Source organism: Arachis stenosperma, chromosome 9, assembly GCF_014773155.1.
Source record: "Arachis stenosperma cultivar V10309 chromosome 9, arast.V10309.gnm1.PFL2, whole genome shotgun sequence".
Lineage (NCBI taxonomy): Eukaryota > Viridiplantae > Streptophyta > Magnoliopsida > Fabales > Fabaceae > Arachis > Arachis stenosperma.
In genome coordinates this window covers 4,419,689-4,443,368 of record NC_080385.1, presented here as the reverse complement: position 1 = coordinate 4,443,368, position 23,680 = coordinate 4,419,689, and the positions used below count along the sequence as shown (strand labels likewise).

Sequence of the window (23,680 nt, the reverse complement as noted above, 5' to 3'; positions counted from 1 at the left end):
TACAACTAACCGAATGGACAATATACACCCAACAAAACAAACGAAATATCCCAACTTAGTAAACAACATACACCCAACTTGATCCACAAAATACACCCAAATTGTTTCACAAAATACATCCAAATCATGATAACAAGATTTTATTAAATAATAAAGCTTCTTACGTTTTAGAGGACACATAGCGACCTTCTGTCGATCGCAGGTCAGCTTGGTTCTCCCTGCGAAACAAGATACAATTATTAGCAAACAAAAGACACCAAAATCTCAAATACACAGCCCAGCAAGACATACCCCTCTGCAGCAGATTTATCAACGTTTTTCCTTAGCCATTCATCGAGTTCGTCACTTGATATTTCATATCTCTCACTACATTCATAAAATAAGATGTTAACAAAAATAATTACGATGATAGACCATAGTATAGCATACGAGGTACTATACCCGTCAAAGTATTGATCTTCTTCAGGAGGTGAATCCTCCACAACAACTTTTTTCTTTTTTTGTTGTGTTCTGGGTGGAAAAAAACAGTACCAATCAGAAATAAAAAATTAATTTTATCACATAATTGTATCCAAAGAATTGCTTACTTTTTTGGAGTTGTTTTTGTTTTTTTCTTTTTCTTCTCCTTCTCCGCAGGTGATGATTCTTCGCTCCTATAAGTTAATAATAGACACTTCAATTAATACACGAAATCTTTATAATGAAGCCAAAAGAAAGGAGTAATAATTTCAGGACATTACTCATCACTTGGTTCAGATTCAGATTCAGAATCAGAATCTGACTCCTCTTGCCTCTGCTTTCTTTTTCTGGAGTCCATTCTGGAAGGCAAACAATCATCATTTAGAACATACTAATAATACACCCAAATGAATTCACGAGATACACCCAATTGAATATACAATATACACCCAACGCAGCAAACGAAACACACCATGCTTAATAAACTACATACACCCAACGTGATCAAACAAAATACACCCAACTCAAAAAAGAAATTACACCCAAGTATGGTACTTACTTTTTCCCTTTTTTGCCGGGGTGTTTTCTTCCCGAATCCTCTGAGTCTTCTTGAGCCTCAGACTCAGAGGTAGAAGTGTCACTGTCAGTAGTTTCTGTCTCCGAAGACGATGTTGGACTCGCCTTCCTTTTTTTGTTTTTTTTATTTCTTGTTTTTTTTTTCTTTTTTTTTCTTTTTTTTCATTTTTTCTCTTGTCTCTGCCATCTTCACAATCCCTTGAAACATGAGATATTTTAGTTAGCAGCATTCAGGTAAATAAAATACACCAACTTATTATGATTACTTACCAAAATTTTCTCTCTTTCTGCAGTCATTCTTTCCACCAACTGCTCCTTAGTCCAGTTGGCAATCCAGGGCTTTGGTGGTCTTTCAGCCCTGTTCTTGCCTTTGTTTTTTGAAAGATGAAAGTAGATTATCATCAGGGCGAAGAGGCAGCCATTAATTGCCTTCTTCTTCTTCTCCTGGTAGTCTGTGATGCCCTTTACCATGAAGGTCAAAACATGTTCTCCCAGTTTCTTTCCGATATGCCGTCCATCTTAAAAATTGGGGCCAGGTGCACGGGCGATATTTTGTTTATCGTCGTTGGCAAAAGGAACGCCATCTGTATGTAGAGGATGAATATCCTCTTGAACATCAGGCGTTCCTCTTCGTTGCCAACGCCGATTTCCATCATTTCATCGGTAAGACTTTTGAGGGTCTTACCCTGGAATCTTCTATAAATTATTTTGTCATCATCAGAAATTTTCTTATACTCAACTTTCTCAGGAAATAGATCTCCTACAAAAAGGAAGACAACAAAGTATCCAAGTCGGTTCAGATACACCCAAGCATCAACTTAAATTCACCCAAGCAACAACTTAATATACACCTATAATTTTAAGCTAGTTACCTGTTGCATTGATGCCAAGCGCATGACCTATTTTTTTTTGGGTTATTTGGAAAGAACCATATCCTGTCTTCAGTTTGTTCTCCCCAAGTTTGAAGTTGTTTGCCAGCTTCCTTAAGAGTTGGTGATCCACCCTTAGTGGTGGGATGTGCATCAAGCCACCAAATCCGAGATCCCTCACAATCGCCTTCTTCTCCTCAGTCATGTTTCTGAACTTATCACTCAGGAGATGTGTGGCACACTTAAGGTCTTTTGTTTGGTTTCTTGCTGCCATTTTCTCTGAAACGAACAATACACCCAAAGATATCAGTAAGATACACCCATATATATGAGTCAGATACACCCATTAATAACAATAAGATACACCCATTGATAACAGTAAGATACACCCATATATATGAGTCAGATACACCCAAAGATATCAGTAAGATACACCCATTGATAACAGTGAGATACACCCATAGATATTATTCAGATACACCCAAAGATATCAGCAAGATACACCCATTGATAATAGTGAGATACACCCATAGATATTATTCATATGCATGCGTATAGATATTAGTCAGATATCACTCAACCATGCTTCAATATCAAGCCACATTACAAGGTTAAGCAGTATACACCCCCAATCTACGGAATAAACCCCCAAAAATCAACAACAATAGCAGGAGAACTTAGAACAACAACGTAGAACGACGTAGAACTTAGAAGAATGACGTAGAACTTAGAACATTGTAACAAAGAAGCAAGAATAATAGTAAACCCTAGAAGAACGACGTAGAAGAAAAGTAAAATATACAGGAATTTTAATGGACTTACGTTGAGTATTGTTGCTTTGTTTTCTCTTCAGATTCTTCACGGAGAATTTGATGGTGTTTTGATGGAAGTTTCGAACAACGATTTGTATATTTTGAACTTTGATTTTCGCTCGAAAATGGGAGGGTTTCCTTGTTTTCAAAGCGCCTTGAGAAGTGGAAGAAGTGGAAGAGTCTGCCATACGTAACCGTTTGAGTGTTGAGTGCGTGATTTTGACGCGCCATGTTATCTCTCTTCATGCGCGTGAGTTCTATTTGGGCTGGGCCAACTTGTAAGCTTGTAAACTTGTATGTGTAGCAGACCCGAAAGTTAAAACCCTCCACTAGGGTTTATTTTGACGAGCTTCAATCCATGCAAATCCAAATGGCTTCCGTGCCCTTCTTCTCTCGTTTCCATTTGCTTCCTTCAAACCAATCATCATTTCCACCAAATTCAACCTTTCACCTTCACCTTCACAACCCACAACACCCATTCGCCACCAATGCAAACCCCTCTTCTTCTGATCACAAAGCTCAAGACTTTGCCACAAACCCAGTTCAGGGAATCGGTGGCGCTCCGAAGAAGAAGAAGGCCAAGGAGAAGGTTCACTGGGTTTGCAGCAATTGCGGCTACAGTGCAGGGCAATGGTGGGGTGTGTGTAGGTCATGTGGTGAAGCTGGAACCATGAAAGAGTTTCATGAAACCAAAGGAAGTGACAACAAGGTGAGTGGTTTTGCTGTTATGGATGGTGCTGTTGGGTCATGGCTACCTCACCAGGAAGAAACTCAGTTGCGTCCATTGAGATTGGCTGAGGTCAATAGAGGTCTTGATCAGCTTCATTGGAGGATTCCATTGTAGGTTCTTTCAAAAAGATACAAGCTTTAAATGGATCATTTGTTTGCACTTTACCAGTGAAGAAACAATGTGGCAAGTGTTAATATTTTTTGTGGTTTGCTTTGATTTCAGAAATGGTCCTTGTGGAAATGAAGTTTCTAGAGTGCTTGGTGGAGGCCTTGTACCAGGTTCAATTCAATATTTATGCTTATCTTTAGACAAACTCTCTGTCTTGGCCATGATTTGATTGTATGCTTGATGGGTGAGGACTAGTTCCAAGGAGTTACTACTTTTGCTTTTTCCTGTGCTCCTTATTTAAATTCTGTTATGAATTCTCCAGCTGATTGTTCTAGTGGTTACCATATCTTCTGTGATTCAAGTTTCTGAAACCCATATTGCAAGAGTACTCATGGCTTAGTAATTTTGCTTTTGTAATGTTGGGTTTGAAGGCTCTTTGACTTTAGTTGGTGGCGATCCTGGAGTCGGGAAAAGTACTATGCTGCTGCAGGTATGGATTACTTTTCAGATAGTGAAACACTGAAACTGGATCTTCAAGTTAGATGGCTAACATTCTTTTGAAGACTTGGCCAACCCCATGGACACTTACTTTAATTGTGACACTTGAACTTGCAGATTGCTGCAATGATCACAGAAGAGTGCAATGATAGTGAAGCATCTCCAGTTGTGTACATCTCTGGTGAAGAGGTTTGGCTTTTGCTTGTTGGTGGTTTTCAAAATTGTAAACTTAATTATCATCTCAAGTTCCTGAAAAATCTCGTGGAGCTTTTATAAAACTATTCATTTCTCAAACTAGATATTTAGGGGAAAATAACCTCATTTAAATGTAGAAGAAAGTAAGCCTGTGAATAATATAATAATTAATCTACAGAAAAATCGTTGACTTGGACAGTGTAGTATATCCTCTGATTTACAACTGTTGTTTAATTCTTTAAAATACGTTTTGATGTAGCTTTTATTTATCTTAATTTGTTCATTTATGACAGAGTGTTGAGCAAATAGGCAATAGGGCGGATCGCCTTGGCATTACAGAAGACATTTATTTATATTCAAGTAATGATATTGAGGTGATTTGTCTTGGATTCTTCTGACTTGTTTTTACCATTCGCATCAGTTGTGTGTTATTTTTTTAACACGGTTTTAACAATTTCTTGATACTACCAAGAATTTTGTCTGCCTTTTAATTGGCTAGAGTAGAGCATTGTACAGGAGTCTAATTGATGTATTGTTTGCTATTGTATTGTGTCAGGATATATTGAAAAAAGTTCAGTATCTCTCCCCTCGGGCCCTGGTTATTGATTCAATACAAACTGTTTATTTGAAAGGAATAATGGGAAGTCCTGGAGGGATTATGCAGGTTGGGAATCTATCTTGCTAAATTTCCTTGTTAACTTGCATCTTACTGAAAAGCATAACATCTGTGGTACGATTCATAGGTTTTCTGTTGCTTGAAATTCTTTATTTGTTCATTTTGTTTCTGAGATGAATGGCCTACTTTATCTATCATTCACACCATATCATCCCTACTCAAGATTCATTTAATCTACATTACCAAAACTGTCAAATGTGCATTGGCTATATCTTTTATATGGTGAAATGACATACCGGTTCCCATGATACATGACATGTCATAGGTGTGTGACAGGTGAAAGAATGCACTTCAGCTTTGCTGCGATTTGCAAAGACAACAAACATCCCCGTTCTTTTGGTGAGCAAGCATATGTTCATCAAACTTATGCATTGTACCTTTCCTGTTTAAGTGGCATGTGAATTGTTGGCTTAACCATTGCAAATTTGCTTCTTCCTTTTTTGGTTCTATATTTTAGATTGGGCATGTGACTAAATCTGGAGACATAGCTGGACCTCGTGTCTTGGAGCATATTGTAGACGTTGTTCTGTATATGGAAGTTGGTACCTTGATGTATCTTTCTTTCGTTGTATAGTTGACAAATTCTAATTCGCATATATTCTTTGAAACTTTGACTATATATTTTTACTTAGATTCCAAGTTATTGTTCAGTTGCAAGACATGGTTCATCCTATTCCCTTAATCCCTTTGCAGAATTATTTTGAGAGTATATTTTTGAGCTAAAATCACATAGTTTTGTTTTTACTGCCTAATGCATTTTTTGCATGTTGCTTATGGAATGGCTACCTTGCTGAAATCACTTCATTTTCTCTATGTTAACTGCTCATTGTAATCCTCAGGGGGAGAAGTACTCCACCCATCGTATGCTTCGAGCTGTGAAAAATCGATTTGGATCCACTGATGAGGTACACCACTACAATTATGTTGTGGATCCACCATATCTTCCCTGACTTTATTTATATCTAAGTACCAACAACTTCAATAAATATCTGTTTGTAAGTTGCAACACTTAATATTATGAACAGATGTCTTGGCATTGACTTCTTTCTTTAGTTTAGTTTGGTACGTTTCTGGTAGTGTCTTTATATGTACCTTATTTGCCTCTCTTTAACCATATAGAGAAGTGGTATCTTTTTGTGTAATCATGCCAATTTCTTCTACTTATTTGGTTTTGGCATTATTTCCTTTACTCTATTGTCACGACAATGCAACAAAAAATTTATTTTTGATCTTTGTTGTCAGCTTGGAGTTTTTGAGATGTCACATTCAGGACTTCAGGCTGTTTCAAATGCGAGTGAAATGTTTCTCAGTGAGCAACATTTAGATTCAGAAATATTAGCAGGGCTAGCTGTTGCTGTGATAATGGATGGCTCCCGAACATTCCTTATTGAAATTCAGGTGATTTTCTTTTATTTCTGTTGTGGGTAATTTCACTCCCCTTTATTGTGAATATATTGCAAGCAATTGTTAGAAATGATGATGTTTTCACTTTGTAAAAATTTTCTTTTTAAGGAAATCAAATGTATGAAACATAAAATTCGTGATTAAATCCATATACATTGTTCCAGTAGTCTAAATTGAGTTAGGCTCTTGGTGCTCAGTTGTCGGTTCGCTGTATCATTGCGTGAAAATACTTGGAAGTTGGAACATAATAATACATAAATCAGAATTCTTTCACACATCTTTTACTTTGGAAGAGTTAAGCAAATTTCCATATGCGTGTTTCAGGCACTTTGTCTTTCTGGCTCAACGGGTTCAAGGCAAGTTAATGGGATCCATGCAAATAGAGCTGATATGATCATATCTGTATGTTGTTCAAAATTTTATTAACATGCTTTTGTATCATATCTTCATCTTATTATCTTCTTTTTAGTCTTTTGCGTATCCATTATATAATCTTCAGTGTTGAGAGGTGTAGAGTAATTCCTTGATCATAGTCTCATAACTCAAATGTAGGTTCTTATAAAGCAAGCAGGTCTTCGCCTACAAGAAAATGTAAGCTGATCTATAAATGCAATATATATTTTTGTTTGTTGGCCATTCTTCCTTGACCAGTTCTAAAGCCATTCATCTGTATTTTTTTCGACTTTAACTGCTTTACTTATTTTCTCCTTGACTCGTGTTGATCTAGTTCTGTTTTGTACAACAGGCTGTGTTTTTGAATGTTGTTAGTGGGTTGACACTTACTGAGACGGCAGGAGATCTTGCAATAGCAGCTGCGATTTGTAGCAGGTTTATATTTCTAAATTTTATTCAACTGTGTTAAAACTTGCTGATCTGAAAAAGATAAATGTCATGGGAAGAGGATTTGGGATCATATGATTGAAGTTAGATGTACATGCTACTTCTTGGACTTGGAGAAATAATTTTCTGGCAGTGTATGATAAAAAATCAAAATTTTGGTTACACTTACCTTGTTTCTATTTATAAAATTAAAGTGTTGATATAAGTAATATTACACGTGATATCTTTATATTTTCTAAAATGTGACACTTAACATCCTTATAAACATAACACCAAAGAGGTCAGGTAACGATGAATTTTACTAAATCTCACAAGAGGTTAATGAAATATATCCTTTTTTCTCCTTCCCTTATTGTTAGATTTTAGTGTCGATCTATGATGTACCTTTTCTTTTTCTCAGTTTCTTGGAGGTCCCAATACCAAATGACATTGCATTCATCGGTGAAATTGGACTTGGTGGCGAGCTTCGCATGGTAATGATGCTTCATGAGAATTGAACATTTGCTAATCAGAATTTACCATAGCATTTGGATTATGTATTATTTATGTGACGACGATGATGATGATGCAGGTTCCTAGAATGGAGAAAAGGGTATACACAGTGGCCAAATTGGGTTACAGAATGTGCATAGTGCCAAAAACAGCTGAAAAAACTTTAGGAAAGGAGGGTCTAGAAAAGATGACACTTGTGGGTTGCAGGAATCTGAAAGAAGTTATTTACACAGTCTTTCCCAAGGTATTGAAAAGAATCTAAACTTTTTGAGCACTGTGTGCACAGATCTCATATTGGTATTCTATGATGCAATGGTTGAGTTGTCTCCGTGTGACCTCAAGGTCACAGGTTCAAGCCATGGAAACAGCCACTAATATAACTATCAGGTCAGGCTGCGTACATCACACCTTTTGGGTGCGGCCCTTCTTCAAATCCATCCTATGTTAACGCGAGATGCTTGTGCCACGGGCTGCCCTTTTTTTTATGATGCAATTAGGCCTCTAGGCGCTGGGCGAGCAAGTGCTCGTATTTCGTGTTGTTATATTTCGTTTCTCTGGTCGAGTATGTTTTCAGCACTGGTTGTGTACTATAAGAAAAAAGAGAAAGTAGTCTATGATGTGTTTAAATAGAAACAGCAAAAATTATGTATATATCTCATTTGTGTATGAATACCCTGGTTTCATTTGATGAAGCTAGATTGGTTGGTTGAAGTCTTGAAGATAACAGTCTTGCCCACATTTTGTCTATTGTCACCAGTTCACCACCTTCTGCTTCTCATTTATCCTCTACACAAAATTTGAGCCATAAGATGTTACAATCTTGTTCAGTGATAAAACCAAACAAACTTGCTTCAAATCACAAATTGGTTGCCCCAAATGGAATATATGCATGTCTACCATTGACAGGACCAACTGTGAAGCCTGTGTACCTGGTCATTGCGCTATGAATGGCATTTTGAGCGAGCAGAGTGCAATACACATTAATCAATTGAATGTTGAAAAAAAATTCATCTTGACCTTAATGAAGCAAATAGCTTTAGGACCTCACACATTTCAAGCATGCTTACCGGGATATTATTGTCAATAGTTTTTGGAATTCCAACCACTGAAACCTTAAAGCCACGTATAATACAATGCTATAATACACTAATAATTAGTGGTATACACAGCTAATATAATTTTATGTTACTAATTTCTATTAAATTTGCATTATTAAAACCTCAAAAATGAGTTCCGTTTCCTCCAATAATGAGTGAACGTTGGTCAACGAATCTCGAAAGTAAAGTGTTGACAACAGTTTAATTATTTTACATATTTTCATTTTGTATTTTATATTTTTATTAATAATTAAATTTTAATATATACACAACATAGTTATATTTTTTTTAAAAAAATATTTAAACAAATTTAATCAACCATCTATTTTTAATTAATATGTAATTAACGACTTCATTTCTTTTTTTTTTTGGACATTGACTTCATTTCTAATTTTGCCGAGTCTTATTCTTTTATTTTTTGTCATTTTAAAGTTTTTATCCTCATTGGGCCTACGTGGCCCAACTAAGTCTACGAAGAATTTTAACCGTTTCAAAATTTAATGGGCCTTACCAAAAAATGAATGGGCCTGACCCATTCCCCATTGTCTTGTCATCTGGAACCGAAAGCCTCTCTCTGTGTTTGTGTTTTCTGGTTTTGTGATCCGCTGCTTCGTAGGAGCATCGGGATTTGCTGATTTGCACTCTCATATAACATCGAAAACAATTTGCTTTTGGATTTTAGCGATTTATTGCGTTTTCTCATTGTTAACATGTATAGAGCAGCATCTTCTTCACTCAAGAGGCATCTCAAGGTCACTCTCTACTACGCTTCTTCTCTCTCTATTTCTTTTTTTCTTTCTAATTTATTTTTTTAATACCACAAGTCAAATAATGAAGTTTTCAATTGATTTGAGCTAAACCCACATGGAAAAAATTGATTTTGATTGGTATTTTTTTTTATTGATGGGGTTGTATATAGAAAAGTTGTTTGCTTTTTTATTTTATTCATTAAATTTATAGTTGCCCATTTTGACAATTCCTAGATTACTTTTTCATGCTAGAAATCCCGTGACACATAGGGGAATAGAAAATTTAGCTCTTGTTGTTTGTGATATAGATTCGAATTGGTGAAAGTGGAATGGAATGTTCATTTTTGTGTGGTAATTTTGTTGCAAACATTATCTGTGTGTTGCTGTGTGATGAAATGGAACCTTGTAATGTGTGTGATTAGGGCCATGGAAGCTACTTGGGAGCCACTAGGTTTGCAACTTCAACTGCAGTGGCTACAAAGCCTTCCTCAGGTGGATTGTTCAGCTGGCTTACAGGAGAGAGTTCTAGTCAACTTCCTCCGCTTGACACTCCGCTTGGAGGCATTGCCCTCCCTGATCCACTGCCGGATTTGGTTGAGCCAAGCAAGACCAAGATCACAACTCTCCACAATGGTCTCAAAATAGCCTCGGAGACCTCACTGGTATGCGCATAGTTATAGTTCTCTTTGCTTGTGTTTTGTAAGTGCACAAAAAAGGATATGTCCTGGGAGACCAATACAGATTTCTCTGTATTTTTATTCTAAGGTGGTTTACCAATGGGAGCCACTACGTTGATATGTTCAATGACAATGCTACTTTGAGTGATAATAGTGTATTTGAGGTGATTGGTTAGCATAGTGATCATGTTTTTCATTTTGGTTGTTAATTAGAACCATGCAGCCTCAATTGGATTATACCTTGACTGTGGTTCCATATATGAGGCACCATTGTATACTGGGGCTTCTCACCTGCTCGAGCGAATGGCTTTCAAGAGCACAACAAACCGTAGTCATTTTCGTATTGTGAGGGAGGTAGAAGCTATTGGTGGCAACATAGGAGCCTCAGCTTCTCGGGAGCAAATGGGATACACGTTTGATGCTTTGAAGACTTATGTTCCTCAAATGGTGGAATTGCTGGTTGATTGTGTAAGGAACCCAGTCTTCTTGAACTGGGAGGTCAATGAAGAGGTATTTGATTTTTGTGATTACAAAAGGATTGAATCTTTTTAATTCGTAAGGTTAAGTATCTGTCTTGTTTGTTTCACATTTTCATTTTCATTTTCAATTTGTACTTTTCCATTTTAATTACTAGAGGTGCTACCCATGTCCTGCATCTGAAAATGAAGACAAGAAACAAACAAGCACCCTTAGTTAGCAATTTCATTCTGTCATTCATCAGTATATGCAGCAAATGGACATTGTTCTATTGTCCACAATCAGGGCTTAGGTATTCCTATGATGAATTATGAGAAAATGAGACATATAAAAGAGTGAGTGTTTATATTATAGTATTTTATTTATTTATTCTTTACAAGTTTAATGACAATGTAGTTATCAAGTAAAATGAAAACGAAGACAATGTTATTCCTTGCAAGTGTTAGGGCATCTTCCGGAGAAAGTTTGAGTTAACACAGCTAGCTCAACTTTTGCATGGTAACGTCAATATTTAGTAAAGTCATAGGTTGTTAGAGTGAGTTAGGTTCAGTTACAAAGTATGAACAGTTAGAGAGAGAATGCACTCCTTGCATCAGAGATAGCCTATTACATCTTGCTATAACTTTTCCTACTTTTTAGAACAGATCAACAGAATAATTTTTTGCACAAAATACAGAATTTTCAACTTATCTGAATCCCAAATTCTCTCATTTTGCTGTCATAATTTACTAGACTCCATTGCAGTGTTTTAAAATTGCGGCCATGGCGGAATGGCGTGGCGGGATTTGACCTCACCGCCATATGTAGGCCACCGCAACGTGCTTATCACGGCGGGGCAAAAGGCGCCGCAATGGCGGTGGCGCCATGGAGAATGGCGAAAATGGCGGGTTTTTTCGGGTTTTTTAAAAAAATTCGAGAGTAATTGGGTAATTTTGCAAAACCCTAAATGAAAGTGTAACCCACCTTCAGCAGCTGCAGTTCAAAAACGAGCCTTCAACCTACAGAACGAGGTTGAAGGCTCGTTTTTGAACTGCAGCTGCTGAAGGTGGGTTACACTTTCATTTAGGGTTTTGCAAAATTACCCAATTACTCTCGAATTTTTTTAAAAAACCCGAAAAAACCCGCCATTTTCGCCATTCTCCATGGCGGACCGCCATGGCGCCACCGCCATTGCGGCGCCTTTTGCCCCGCCGTGATAAGCACGTTGCGGTGGCCTACATATGGCGGTGAGGTCAAATCCCGCCACGCCATTCCGCCATGGCGCCGCCATGGCCGCAATTTTAAAACACTTCTATAGGATAATTTCCTTTCTAGTTTTCTTGTGCACTGGGAACCCCAGGAATTGTGGTAAAACCAGAGCATTCCATTTTGATAATGTAGTCTCTTTCTTTTATATATGTAATCCCGATGTGAAGACAAGTTGATTAATTGTTCAACTTTGGCCATTGCTGAATTTGTCGAACCATGTATTGATACAGCTCCAAAAGGTGAAATCAGAGCTTGGAGAACTTTCGAATAATCCCCAAGGCTTGCTCTTAGAAGCAATTCACTCTGCTGGTTATTCCGGTGCATTGGCTAATCCTCTTTTGGCTCCTGAAACAGCATTGAACAGACTGGATGGCGCAATTTTAGAGGAATTTGTTGCTGTAAGATCTTTTACCCTTTCTGATATTGACTGAATATTGTTGGTTTTCGGCTTCTGGTGATCTATATGTGAATGTGATTGTTGTCTAATGCGAAAATCAGGAAAACTATACAGCACCTAGAATGGTGCTTGCAGCATCTGGGGTTGACCATGAAGAACTTCTGTCTGTTGCTGAGCCTCTTCTCGCTGATCTACCAAATGTTCCCCGACCTCATGAACCGAAATCTATCTATGTTGGGGGTGACTTCCGTCATCAGGGTGAATCAGGGGTATGTGTAACTTGGTATAGAATACTACTTAGATTTACTTGTATCTAATCATTCTGTTTAATTTATCCCGTTTAAAAGACATATCTGTACTTACCTACTATGGTATGTTGCAAGTGCAGGCTACACATGTTGCGATTGCCTTTGAAGTGCCCGGTGGATGGCAAAAGGAGAAGGATGCCATAGTTTTGACTGTTCTACAGGTGCTCATTTTGTCCTATGCCTTCAGATTTTGCTTCTTTTCTTCAGTTCTCAAAAACAGAAGGAAAAATGATTTTATATGGAAATAACAATTCTGATCATGCAGACACTTATGGGAGGGGGTGGCTCATTCTCAGCAGGAGGGCCTGGGAAAGGGATGCACTCAAGGCTATGTAAGTTTTACTGATATCTTCTGGCTAACAGTTTAGTTTGTTCCATAGTTGCCTTGATTCTTTCATTTACTTGCATACCAAATTCTCTCAAAATGAACACCTGCAATTTAATCACAAAAAGTAACAAATTGCATAATTTCATACCGAAACAAACTGCATAGCGTTCCCTGTACCAGCTCTCAAGTAACCATGGCTCTATGATATGCTTTATCTTGATCACAATGTTTTATGTTTTCCCATTTGAGATGACTACAACACCTTATGCTGCCCTTGAGTCCTTATATTTGGTATATCTTCTCTAATGTTTCAAGTTGTATTGTGTGTACAATTCAATCCAGACCTTCGCGTGTTGAATGAGCACCAACAAATTCTTTCTTGCTCTGCATTCAACAGCATCTTCAACAACACAGGACTCTTCGGCATTTATACAAGCACTGTAAGACTCTCTTTCTGAACTTCCTTTGCATTCATCTGCATGGACAATTCCCATGATTCTCATCTAATAACTAAATAAAGGAGTTATCTTATAGAGATTAGCCAAGAAATGGTTAATTGACTCTCGAATTTGTGTAGAGCCCTGAGTTTGTGGCAAAATCTGTGGATATAGCGGCCAAAGAACTATTAGCGATTGCATCACCTGGACAAGGTATTACTTCTCTTTCTCTTTTGCTTCTGTAGTATATTGGTAAGGACCTTGATCTCTGTCTAATCAAATTTACGCTTCTTGCCATGGCAGTTACACAGGTGCAGCTTGACCGTGCCAAAAAATCCACAAAGTCTGCAGTTCTAATGAATCTGGAATCTCGAGTATGGTCTCTCTTCCTCTAATGTGCAATGGGGTTCTCTTTTGGTTTGACTCCCTTGTTTAAATTTTCAAAGGGCGGCACATTGTGTCTCCTTCTGAGAGGCCGAACCTCTAGTTCATTTTTTTCCCCTTTCAATTTCTTAATCCTTGATACAATTAATTTTCCTCTTAGCCTTAAGTGTTTGCCTTGTTCTTTTTAATCTTCAATTCTGAAGGGGAAATGGGATTTGGTTAGATTTCATATGATTCTTGTATGCTTAAAATAAAAAATCATTGTTTTTTTGTTTCTTTTTCAGATGATTGCATCAGAAGATATAGGGAGGCAAATTTTGACTTATGGAGAAAGGTAAGCAAGAATTTCTTATTAGATTTGTTAACCTCACATCTTGCGCTTTCGAATTCTGCACCTTACGAATTTTTATTAACTAGTAATGAGCCCTCTGCAAATTGTTACTTAAGAACTTTGTTATGATCATTTCAGGAAACCTGTGGAGCTGTTCTTGAAGGCAGTTGATGAAATCACGTTGAACGATATCACCAAAATTGCTCAGAAGATTATTTCCACTCCTTTGACTATGGCATCCTATGGCGACGGTGATTAACTAGTTTTTCATTTAATTACTTAATTATGGCGCTTCGAGTCTTAACCAACGATTAACAAGATGTTTCCTCTTATCGCCGCAGTTATAAATGTCCCCAGTTATGAATCCGTCAACAGCATGTTCCATGCAAAATGAGAATTCCTGTATCATCATCATCATCATATGTAACATTTCCAAGAGCAATTCTGGAAAATAAATTGCAGAGAAATTTTTGCGTGGATCTGAGGAGCCATTTGTTCAGGTTCCAATTTTTTCCCCCATCTTTTGTTCAAATGTAATGTTTTATATATTAGTGTATGGCCTCATGATTAATGTGACATTATTTTTTAAAATTATTATTAATGAATTATTTCTCTATATTCTTAGCTTATGAGAACACAAAAGGGTAACATTCTTTTTTAAATAAGTACCTGATTTTCTATTTAGTTGTAGAGTTTAATTTTGATGCACTACTGACATTATAAAAGTTTATATAGTCGTGCAATCACGTCCATTCTTTTGAATAACTATTCACAGTCAAGGTAAAAAGTAGTTACTTTTGCTGATGGCCTAATGTGATGTTATATAATTGAATACACGTATAAAATTGTATGCGTACCGGTGAGGCAGTTACCACTCTTTTAAACATGTTTGTGGCTAGTGGTTCATTTAATTGGAAAGGTTATGTTTGGATGTGAAAGAGAATGAGAATAAAGTGTCATTCATCTTTAACGTTCATTCAAAGTTTCTACTTATGGTATCCTTATGGAGTGTCTTAAAAACATTTCTTATAAAAACCAGTAAAAATAAGAGTTTAGTTTTAATACACTGATAGTATAAAGAATTTTGTGCTGTCATTCAATTAGATTTATGTATTTAGATTATTTTTACATTAAATAGAAAGAGCAAGCTTGAAATACAAAATTAATTCATTACATTTCAAGTCTTAATAAATTCATCTTCCTTTACCAACGAACTGTAGTTCAAATGGCAGTTCCTCTATACTCACCTAAAGATCGCGGATTCGAGTTTCACTCTTAATTCATCAATATTTTGTATTATTTTAACTCATTTTTTGTACTGATACCTGTGCTATTATAATTTTATTTAAAAATTTTATCAAACAAAATTATTTGTTTTTTATACAAATTTAGACTTTTATACCGTGTGAGATTAGTGAAGGAAGATTATTTTACACCACCATCTTGATTTTCTTTTTCTCGATAATTTTTAAGCTTTCCACTACAAGTGGAACATAGTTTGAAGCATAGAATGCTAGTTCAGTTTCTAAAAATTTTAAATTTATTTTAATATTTAATTTAATTTTGTTTTTAATGTTTGAAATAAGTTTCAATTATATATCTGCTGTTAATTTTTTGACAAAACTAAACTTAAAATAATTTTGAAAATTTTAAGTACATTAAAGAAAAAAAAAAACATATTTTATCCTGAATAAATCTAATGAACTTTATCAAAAGGAACCATTATTGATATGTAGTACCCTAAATATAATAATGGTTAGGTAAGAAGAATCTCGTCAGATAAAAGATATCTCAGTAAAATTCAATTCCAACATCTGTTTGAAAGTTCATAATTTTTACATAAATGCAATTCTCAAAATTTAATCTTAAACTTATTGAAAAAAAAAAGGTATAAGATCTATAAACAATTGAGTATATATTAAATAGATTTGGTCGGTATTTAAATTTATGCTATGATACATAAACCTTTTTAATTAAGAGTAAAGATTATGCATGATATATAATAGAACCCAGGATGAGATAGAAAAAAAAATATTTTTTATTTCAATTTGATTTTTTAATATAACAGTTAAGAGAATTATTTTAACCTTTTTGTTTAATCTAAGTTTTTTTTTTAAATTTCATTCATCAAAAATTAAGAAAAAAGTGGTTATAAGATTTTAGAGGTTTTTATATCTTTTATGTTTAAAATTCTAACTCATATACTCACTAAAATAAAAATAGGATAAATCATAATTTAATTTAAAATAAATAAAACAAAATAAAATAAAATACATATAAAATAAATTTTAAAATAAATACTAATAAAGTGATGTTTATTTGATTCAATTTGACTAAAAATTTTTTTTAATATAACTTATAAATAATAAAATATTTAACTTTATAATTATTAATTATTATCTAGTCTAATTCTTGATATATTTTCTAAATAAATAATTTTACCATATTTATAAAAAAAATTAATTCTCTTAATTTTTATTCTTATAATTAGATTAATTGGCACATCATAATTCTCAGTTTATTTGATAAAGTTTGTATTCATAATAAAAGAATTTAAATGCCAATGAGTTATAGCTCAAATGGCATAGTCTTTCCGTACTCAATTAAAAAGTTACGGGTTCGAATCTCCTATCTTTGGTAAAAAAAAAAAAAAGAAAAAAAAAAGAATTTCAATATGCAAGAGTCATGAAATGAAGCGGTTCCCCTCCCCAAAAATAACTTTATTGGTAGTTGAGAAACAGATATAAAACATTGAAACAAAAAATGAAGTAAAAATTTACTCACGTTTAAATCCCTAGTATATATGAACCCAAAAAAGAAAAAAAAAAAGGTTCAATGACTTTATGGGGTTCATTTCAAAATAATCCAAAAATTAAATAGTATACCTCAACGAGTAGCTTCACTTTATAGAGAATCTCACTAAAAACGGGCAGATAAGAACAAATTAACTAATAAAAAAACGTAAATAATTAACCTAAATTAAAGTGCTAAATGTAAGATATAAAATTGAATAATTTGGACCACTATATTAAAAATACATCAAAATCAGTCACTAATATATATAAAATATATATTATAATATAAAATATACATAAAAAATAAATAAAATAATATATATTTATAAATAAATATAAAGTGACTAATTTTATTATTCACTTAGGTAATATTTGTTTTCGAAGACAGGATCCATAGACATGGATAGTACATATTTAAAATATGTTTGGAAGCAAAGACATAGACACGGAACACATTATCTCCAAGACCGTTTTTTATATTTCTGTGTTCACTCTTTCACGAAGGACAATGATAGACACGGGATTTAAAAAAGTGGACATGGACTTTTTTATAAATTTTGTTTTTCTTTTTGTCCATAGATATTTTTTATTATTCCACTATTATTCCTTCTTATTTTTTCTATAATTAATCTTAAAACTTTTAAAAGATAAATATTATTAAAGATAAAATTGATCTTTTAAAATGCTAAAAAATAATTTATAAGTTGTAATTGATTTTATATAATTTAAAAAAAATCAGTTTTTAGATAAAAAAAAATAATTTTATAAATAAAAATAAATTTTTATGTGCAAAAACTATTTTTTTCATGTAAAAATGAATTTTTTTTAAAAGTGATTTTTTTATTTAAAATTAATTTAACTTATTAACCTAAACAAAATTTTTTATTAATTAAACTCAGATTTATTCTTTTATTAATTTTAACCATATATATTTTTACATATTAATAATAAATTTAAAATTAAAATAAATATATTTATAATTTTTATTTTTAATATAAATACTATTAAATTTTTTTTATTAAAATTTTTAGTCTCTTCAAATATTTTTTCAAGTTTTGTTTATACTCCTATATATTCTTATTCTCTATTAAATTAGTTTGTATTTGATGTAGAAAATTTAGAATTATATGATTATTTTAGTCATTTTATATAATATTTTAATCTTATCCATATATATCCAAACATAATACTAGACATTACATAAGTGTCTTGTACATCATATTTAAACAAAATATATAAACAATAATTTTTAGTGTCTCCATCTTATTTTCTATTTCAGTGTCATGTTCTATAAAACAAACGCAGCGTTAATATTTTTTTTACTTTGACATTTTTCAAGCTATTGCCTCATGGAAAGCATGCAAACTTGAAGGAGACGGCCATAATTTGCCCTTTCTCCATGGTCTTACATGCATGCATATGATAAGATATTATACTAGTATACTTTATAGAATTAAGTAGACAAAAATACTTAAAAATATTTAATTATTGGTTGCTATCACTATCAAATCAATGTGTTTGTTTGGGTGATGTTAAGTTAATAAAAAATATTTTTTTTAGCATATGTAATAAATTTTTAATAATAAAAATAAAAATACTAAAAAAATATATTTTTAAAAAACTAAAATTTATATCTTTATTTAAAAGATTTTTTTTAAAAATATATTTTTTACATAATAAGTAAATAAAAAAATGGTTTTATACTGTTATACTCAAATATAATTGATAAATAAAAATATTTTTTTACATAAAATATCTAAACATAAAATTATTTTTACTTTTTTATAAAATTTTTTAAAAAATAACTCAAAAAATAATTTTTTTAAAAACTTCACCCAAACAAACCCAATATCTAAATTTAATATCTAAAATAATGGATGCGTGGATCATGTACGTAATATTTTATTCTTCAAAAATTCAATGCAAGAATGATTGAATTATATATTTATTAGTGGTATGGTCTCATTTACCAGCCTCTTTGTCTTTTAATCAATTTGATATAAAGTTTTATATATATATATATATAGAGAGAGAGAGAGAGAGAGAGAGAGAGGAGTTTTGGGAAATTTTACTCATAAGGTTTGAGAGTTTGAAATTCAAAAAATTATTTTGAGAGGATTGTTAATGAAATTGAAATATTTAATTCATGCACATCAAGTTAAAATGTCTCGAATGAAGTTTTAAATTAAAACTTGGCTTCAAGAGACATTTATGTGTTTATTTTTTTACTTTCAATTTTTTTATGGTATATTAGGAACATGAATTTGATCTTAATTAATATCATACATATTACTCAATCATCTCATCATTACCACTTCTATTTATAGCTTATACTTTTTTTTCTTTAATAATTTTTTTTAAAAGTATAAATTGTTTTGTTGTAAACATACATAAAACTAGAAGTTTTTTATTTCCTCTATACTTTTTTTAACTTCATAAATATTAATCACACAATCTTTAAAAAAAAAAAAAAAAGAGTTTGTGAATTAAAAATCTCCATTTAGGAAATAGGCCTTCTCCCAAAAAAAAAAACTTTTAGTGACCAGAAAAATAATAAATTATTCATACAACAATGTATTCTTTCATTTTCATGCTATCCAATAAATTATTCATTTTTTTTTGTTTCTATATAGACACATTTTTCTATATAAAGAACAAAAGAGTGACACATAAAACCATCACAAAGTTTTCTTACCTACCTATAGCTACAAAGCCACTATGAAATTAGTAGCACTTATTTTCTCTCTTTCTACAATAATCATATCATTAGCAACACCATCATCATGCCATAGCTTAGCATTAGAGCATGGATTAACCTTTTCAATATTCCCTCTAAGATTAAAATCAGGGTTAGGGGGTCACTACATTCCTCAAACATCATGCTCAAGTTGGAGGCTTGGTGTTGAAGCACACAACATCATTGAATGGACATCAATTCCTAAAGAGTGTGTAGATTATGTTGGAAACTATCTTTTAGGGAAGCAATATAGAGAAGACTCAAAAGCAGTTACTGAAGAAGCTTATAAATATGCTAAGAATCTCAATCTTGTTGGTGATGGTAAAGATATTTGGGTTTTTGATATTGATGAGACTTCACTCTCTAATCTCCCTTATTATGCTGATCATGGATTTGGGTATACTCTCTAATTATCTATGCATCTACACTGTTTTTTTTTTTTTTTTACTATTATTATTTTTAGTTGTGAAATTAGTGTTTTTTTATTTTTCATGAGATTAGATTTTTTTTTAAAAAAAAAGAGGTCTAACAATTGAAAGATATTATTCATATACTAAATACTATTGACACCCGTATAAAAATACAATTGTTACTAAGTAATTGTTTATTTAAATTATTTTTAACTAACAAAATAAAGAGAATGTGTGTTTGGTTGTTAAGAAATATTGATGTCAAAGCAATGTTTATTATAAAAGATGTAGACTATAGACATAACAAAATCCTTAATAATTTAATTTTAAACAAAAGCTACAAAGTTTAGTCTTTTCAAAAAAATAATCTTTGAACTGATTTTTTTTCTTTAATTTTAAGAATTAATTAATTTGTGTTTTAAGTGCACAATTTAAAATTATAATAATAGAATATTTTTAATATTTTTTGTATTCAATTATATTAAAAACGTCAAAAAAATTATTTTTTTAATAACATTTATAAAATATTTTTGTATAGTGTTTTTAATCTATGTCTTCAGAATATAAGTTAACAAAATCCTAATTTTAATTAGACAACCAAAAAGTTGTTTATTAACAATTTTTTTTAAGTGTTTCAATAATATATTTTTTTTGAGAGAATGTGTATATATACAACACTAATAGTAAATTGCAGTTGGATCCGACGGTTCTTGTAGTGAAACATTAAAAAAAAATTGTACATAACTGACTATTGACTGATTATGACTGTACACGGATCGAATCGGATTGGATATAGTCTAAAATTTTATTCGATCTGCATATACTCATCGAATACGATATTCGCATTTTTTGCAAGTCGGATCGAATCGAATATCGGGTATATCTATCCGCATATTCAAAAAAATTGTTATAAGATCCGTTTGACTGTTTTTACAAAAAAATGTTCAGAAAATTTATTTTTTACTTGTTTAAGTTAAAATATTATCAATAAAAATTTTCTTAAATAACAAAAAAAATAATAACCTAAGATTTAAGTTTAATTATTCTAAGTTGAAGTACAACATAAAAAATTAAAAACAAGCTATCATAAAATTCATAAAACAACATACTAAAATTCATATCACATTATAATTGCTTTCTTAAACTATGCTATTTATCTTATATGAGATGTGTGGATATGCGGATTTGTGGATTAAATCTGCAGATATCACTACTAAATCTGCAATCCAATCATACCATAGTACGGATCAGATCTGACTCTGCGGATCGAATAATATATATCCGCAAAATTTAGATCAGATGCGAATGATTACTACAATATACAGATATTATCTAATTTATGTACAACTTATAACTGATCTCAAAACTATATAGCATATAGAACTTTAATTATTTGTCTATTAATTTTTGTTTTGTAGGGTAGAAAAATATAACGCAACGTCATTCAATGAATGGGTTGATCTTGGAACAGCACCTCCACTTCCAGAGAGTCTTAAACTCTACAAAAGATTGTTGCGTCTTGGATTTAAGGTTGTGTTCTTAACTGGAAGGCCACAGTCCCAAAGAGATATTACTCTTAAGAACCTCAAAAATGCTGGCTACACCACTTTTCACACTTTGATTGTCAAGTAAGCATTTTAACTTTGTTTATAATAATAATTGTTCATGGTTCTTGTGATGATTTATGGTAAGACTACTATCACAAATTTCATATCTCTTAAAATTAAAGATATTATCTTTGAATGATTTATAAGCGTAAAATATCTCTTATTTTATGAATTAATTTTGAAGTTGAATTAGGTCTATTTTAATTATAATATAATATCAGAAGTCTATCTGATATTATTGGGTCACTTGCATTATAAATAATTTATAAGTGAATTAATTATGATTTAAAAAATATTATTCATATATTAAATATTTTTTATATTCGTATTAAAATATGATTGCTACTAATTAATTGTGTATTTAATTTTTTTTAATTAACGAAAAAAACACGTATTTAATTATTAAAAAAATATTGATATCAAATCAGTATTTATTATAAAAGATGTAGACGTAGATTGTTTTAAAAATATAAAATGTTTTATTCAAAATGGATAAATAGAAAATAATAAGTTGGGACAACTTTAGTAATATCTTTGGCAATTATTTCAGAGGTCCATCGAATACTTGTCTAATATTAATAAAGTATACTTGTCCAATATTGTTATAATTGAATTATTTTATGAAATGTATCATGTTTATACACACAAAAAATAGTTACTAATTTTTTTTATTAAAAAAAGTATAGGATATTCATATACTATTTGTCAATTTATAGTTAACAATAATTAATTATTATATTTTAAACATATGTTTAAGGAGATACATCTAGAAAATATATATAAAGACATTTTCATTAGACACAGCTATAAAAAAGATATTTTTGTTAGACACATCCATAAAGATACTTCTGTTAAATATAGTTATAAACAATAGTTGACAGAAACTGACATAAATACTGTTGATAATGTAGTGGAATTGTTTTATTAAATATCAATCATTTTTGGCTGTTATTGCAGGGATTCAACAGAATACAATGGGAAAACAGCAGTGACATATAAATCATCAGAGAGAAACAAGTTAGAGGAAAAAGGATACAGAATAGTTGGAAACATTGGAGACCAATGGAGTGATATCTTGGGAACCAACATTGGCAACAGAACCTTTAAGCTACCTGATCCTATGTATTACATTAGTTAAGCTTTCACCATCTTTATTTAATTTTCTACTATCTATTTCTTCAAATAATAAGAAATATGGAGTAACCTAGTACTCAAGTTTGGGTGACAAGAAGTCACACAAAGAGACACAACATGTTCTCTCTTTTGTGATTGACATAATAATTATTATTATGTATGTGTTGGTGTTCAATGTTAGAGGAAATCATGTGAACATTTTTCCTTTAATAAACTCATAAACACTTTTTGTCCCGATGAGACTCGTGTAATTATTTTGATGTAAAGTTGTTAGTTGTGAACTGTTAAATAATTGGATATATTTAACTAAATTATTATCTAATAATTTTCCATTAACAACTTCACATAAATACAACTACAGGTAAGTGTTTTCACTATTCGTCCACTAACTAGACACGTTTTTAATATACGAACAAAATAGTAAAGAAACAATGATAGATGCAATGCAATTCACACAAAACATCACAATCATGGTGAGATTAGTAGCACTAATAATTTATCTCTCTTGCTATAATTTTAATAGACAATCGTATATCTATTGAATTGAACATCCGACATATTTATTGTTCACATTGTTTAGTATTTTCATTGTGTACCTATATTTTTTCTTAAAATTAAAGGAAAAGTATAGGTAACCAACAACATTGGTGAACAATGTGAACAATGGAGATATCAGATGTTCATTTTACTAGATATGCGAATGGTTATTTTAATATTAAGATTTATATGGGTGATTTGGAGGTATAGTGTATTTTTATTTGAGGAGTGTTAGGGGCCAGCAACTTTTGTGATTTGTAACCATCAAATAGCCATTAATGATGATTTTAATAGTGTGAGATTAGTGTGAAATTTCATCCAATGACTCACTTTTTTTTGCTGGTTACATGTTGACCAGAATTTAATAA

General features: G+C 32.1%; 3 protein-coding genes across 4 annotated transcripts; all 3 read left to right on the top strand.

Moving 5' to 3' along the window:
• Positions 1 to 3,071: 3,071 nt before the first annotated feature.
• LOC130950422 (uncharacterized) lies at positions 3,072 to 8,453 on the top strand. 2 transcript variants are annotated; one of them, XM_057878907.1, is made up of 16 exons: positions 3,072 to 3,556; positions 3,669 to 3,724; positions 3,986 to 4,044; positions 4,170 to 4,241; positions 4,541 to 4,621; positions 4,804 to 4,911; positions 5,200 to 5,262; positions 5,381 to 5,461; positions 5,763 to 5,828; positions 6,166 to 6,321; positions 6,652 to 6,729; positions 6,880 to 6,918; positions 7,073 to 7,155; positions 7,568 to 7,640; positions 7,739 to 7,903; positions 8,002 to 8,453. In XM_057878907.1, exons 1-16 carry the CDS (start codon positions 3,075 to 3,077, stop codon positions 8,032 to 8,034), a joined length of 1,695 nt encoding a protein of 564 aa, XP_057734890.1. In that variant the 5' UTR covers positions 3,072 to 3,074; the 3' UTR covers positions 8,035 to 8,453. The 2 variants fall into 2 exon arrangements, with proteins under 2 accessions (XP_057734890.1, XP_057734891.1); XM_057878908.1 differs by having other exon boundaries at positions 3,389 to 3,556; positions 3,669 to 3,798.
• An 887-nt stretch (positions 8,454 to 9,340) lies between these two features.
• On the top strand, positions 9,341 to 14,710 carry LOC130950423 (mitochondrial-processing peptidase subunit alpha-like). Its single transcript, XM_057878909.1, has 13 exons — positions 9,341 to 9,508; positions 9,928 to 10,167; positions 10,396 to 10,692; positions 12,138 to 12,305; positions 12,406 to 12,573; positions 12,693 to 12,773; positions 12,878 to 12,944; positions 13,283 to 13,380; positions 13,518 to 13,590; positions 13,681 to 13,751; positions 14,046 to 14,095; positions 14,231 to 14,343; positions 14,434 to 14,710. Exons 1-13 carry the CDS (start codon positions 9,467 to 9,469, stop codon positions 14,484 to 14,486), a joined length of 1,521 nt encoding a protein of 506 aa, XP_057734892.1. The 5' UTR covers positions 9,341 to 9,466; the 3' UTR covers positions 14,487 to 14,710.
• Positions 14,711 to 19,563: 4,853 nt separating this feature from the next.
• On the top strand, positions 19,564 to 23,012 carry LOC130947665 (stem 28 kDa glycoprotein-like). Its single transcript, XM_057876368.1, has 3 exons — positions 19,564 to 20,021; positions 21,453 to 21,662; positions 22,599 to 23,012. The coding sequence occupies exons 1-3, from the start codon at positions 19,606 to 19,608 to the stop codon at positions 22,777 to 22,779; spliced, it is 807 nt and encodes a 268-aa protein (XP_057732351.1). The 5' UTR covers positions 19,564 to 19,605; the 3' UTR covers positions 22,780 to 23,012.
• The last annotated feature ends 668 nt before the right edge of the window (positions 23,013 to 23,680 follow it).

What these genes read in the sequence shown, in the direction of transcription:
- LOC130950422 (XM_057878907.1), top strand. Translation starts at nt 3,075, where the DNA reads ATGCAAATCCAAATGGCTTCCGTGCCCTTCTTCTCTCGTTTCCATTTG. An exon ending in CTTCATTGGAGGATTCCATT is followed by an intron (nt 3,557 to 3,668) that starts GTAGGTTCTTTC and finishes CTTTGATTTCAG; the next exon opens with AAATGGTCCTTGTGGAAATG. An exon ending in TTGGTGGCGAGCTTCGCATG is followed by an intron (nt 7,641 to 7,738) that starts GTAATGATGCTT and finishes ATGATGATGCAG; the next exon opens with GTTCCTAGAATGGAGAAAAG.
- LOC130950423 (XM_057878909.1), top strand. Translation starts at nt 9,467, where the DNA reads ATGTATAGAGCAGCATCTTCTTCACTCAAGAGGCATCTCAAG. An exon ending in TAATGAATCTGGAATCTCGA is followed by an intron (nt 13,752 to 14,045) that starts GTATGGTCTCTC and finishes TTTCTTTTTCAG; the next exon opens with ATGATTGCATCAGAAGATAT. An exon ending in TATGGCATCCTATGGCGACG is followed by an intron (nt 14,344 to 14,433) that starts GTGATTAACTAG and finishes TTATCGCCGCAG; the next exon opens with TTATAAATGTCCCCAGTTAT.
- LOC130947665 (XM_057876368.1), top strand. Translation starts at nt 19,606, where the DNA reads ATGAAATTAGTAGCACTTATTTTCTCTCTTTCTACAATAATCATATCA. An exon ending in TATGCTGATCATGGATTTGG is followed by an intron (nt 20,022 to 21,452) that starts GTATACTCTCTA and finishes TTTGTTTTGTAG; the next exon opens with GGTAGAAAAATATAACGCAA. An exon ending in TTTCACACTTTGATTGTCAA is followed by an intron (nt 21,663 to 22,598) that starts GTAAGCATTTTA and finishes CTGTTATTGCAG; the next exon opens with GGATTCAACAGAATACAATG.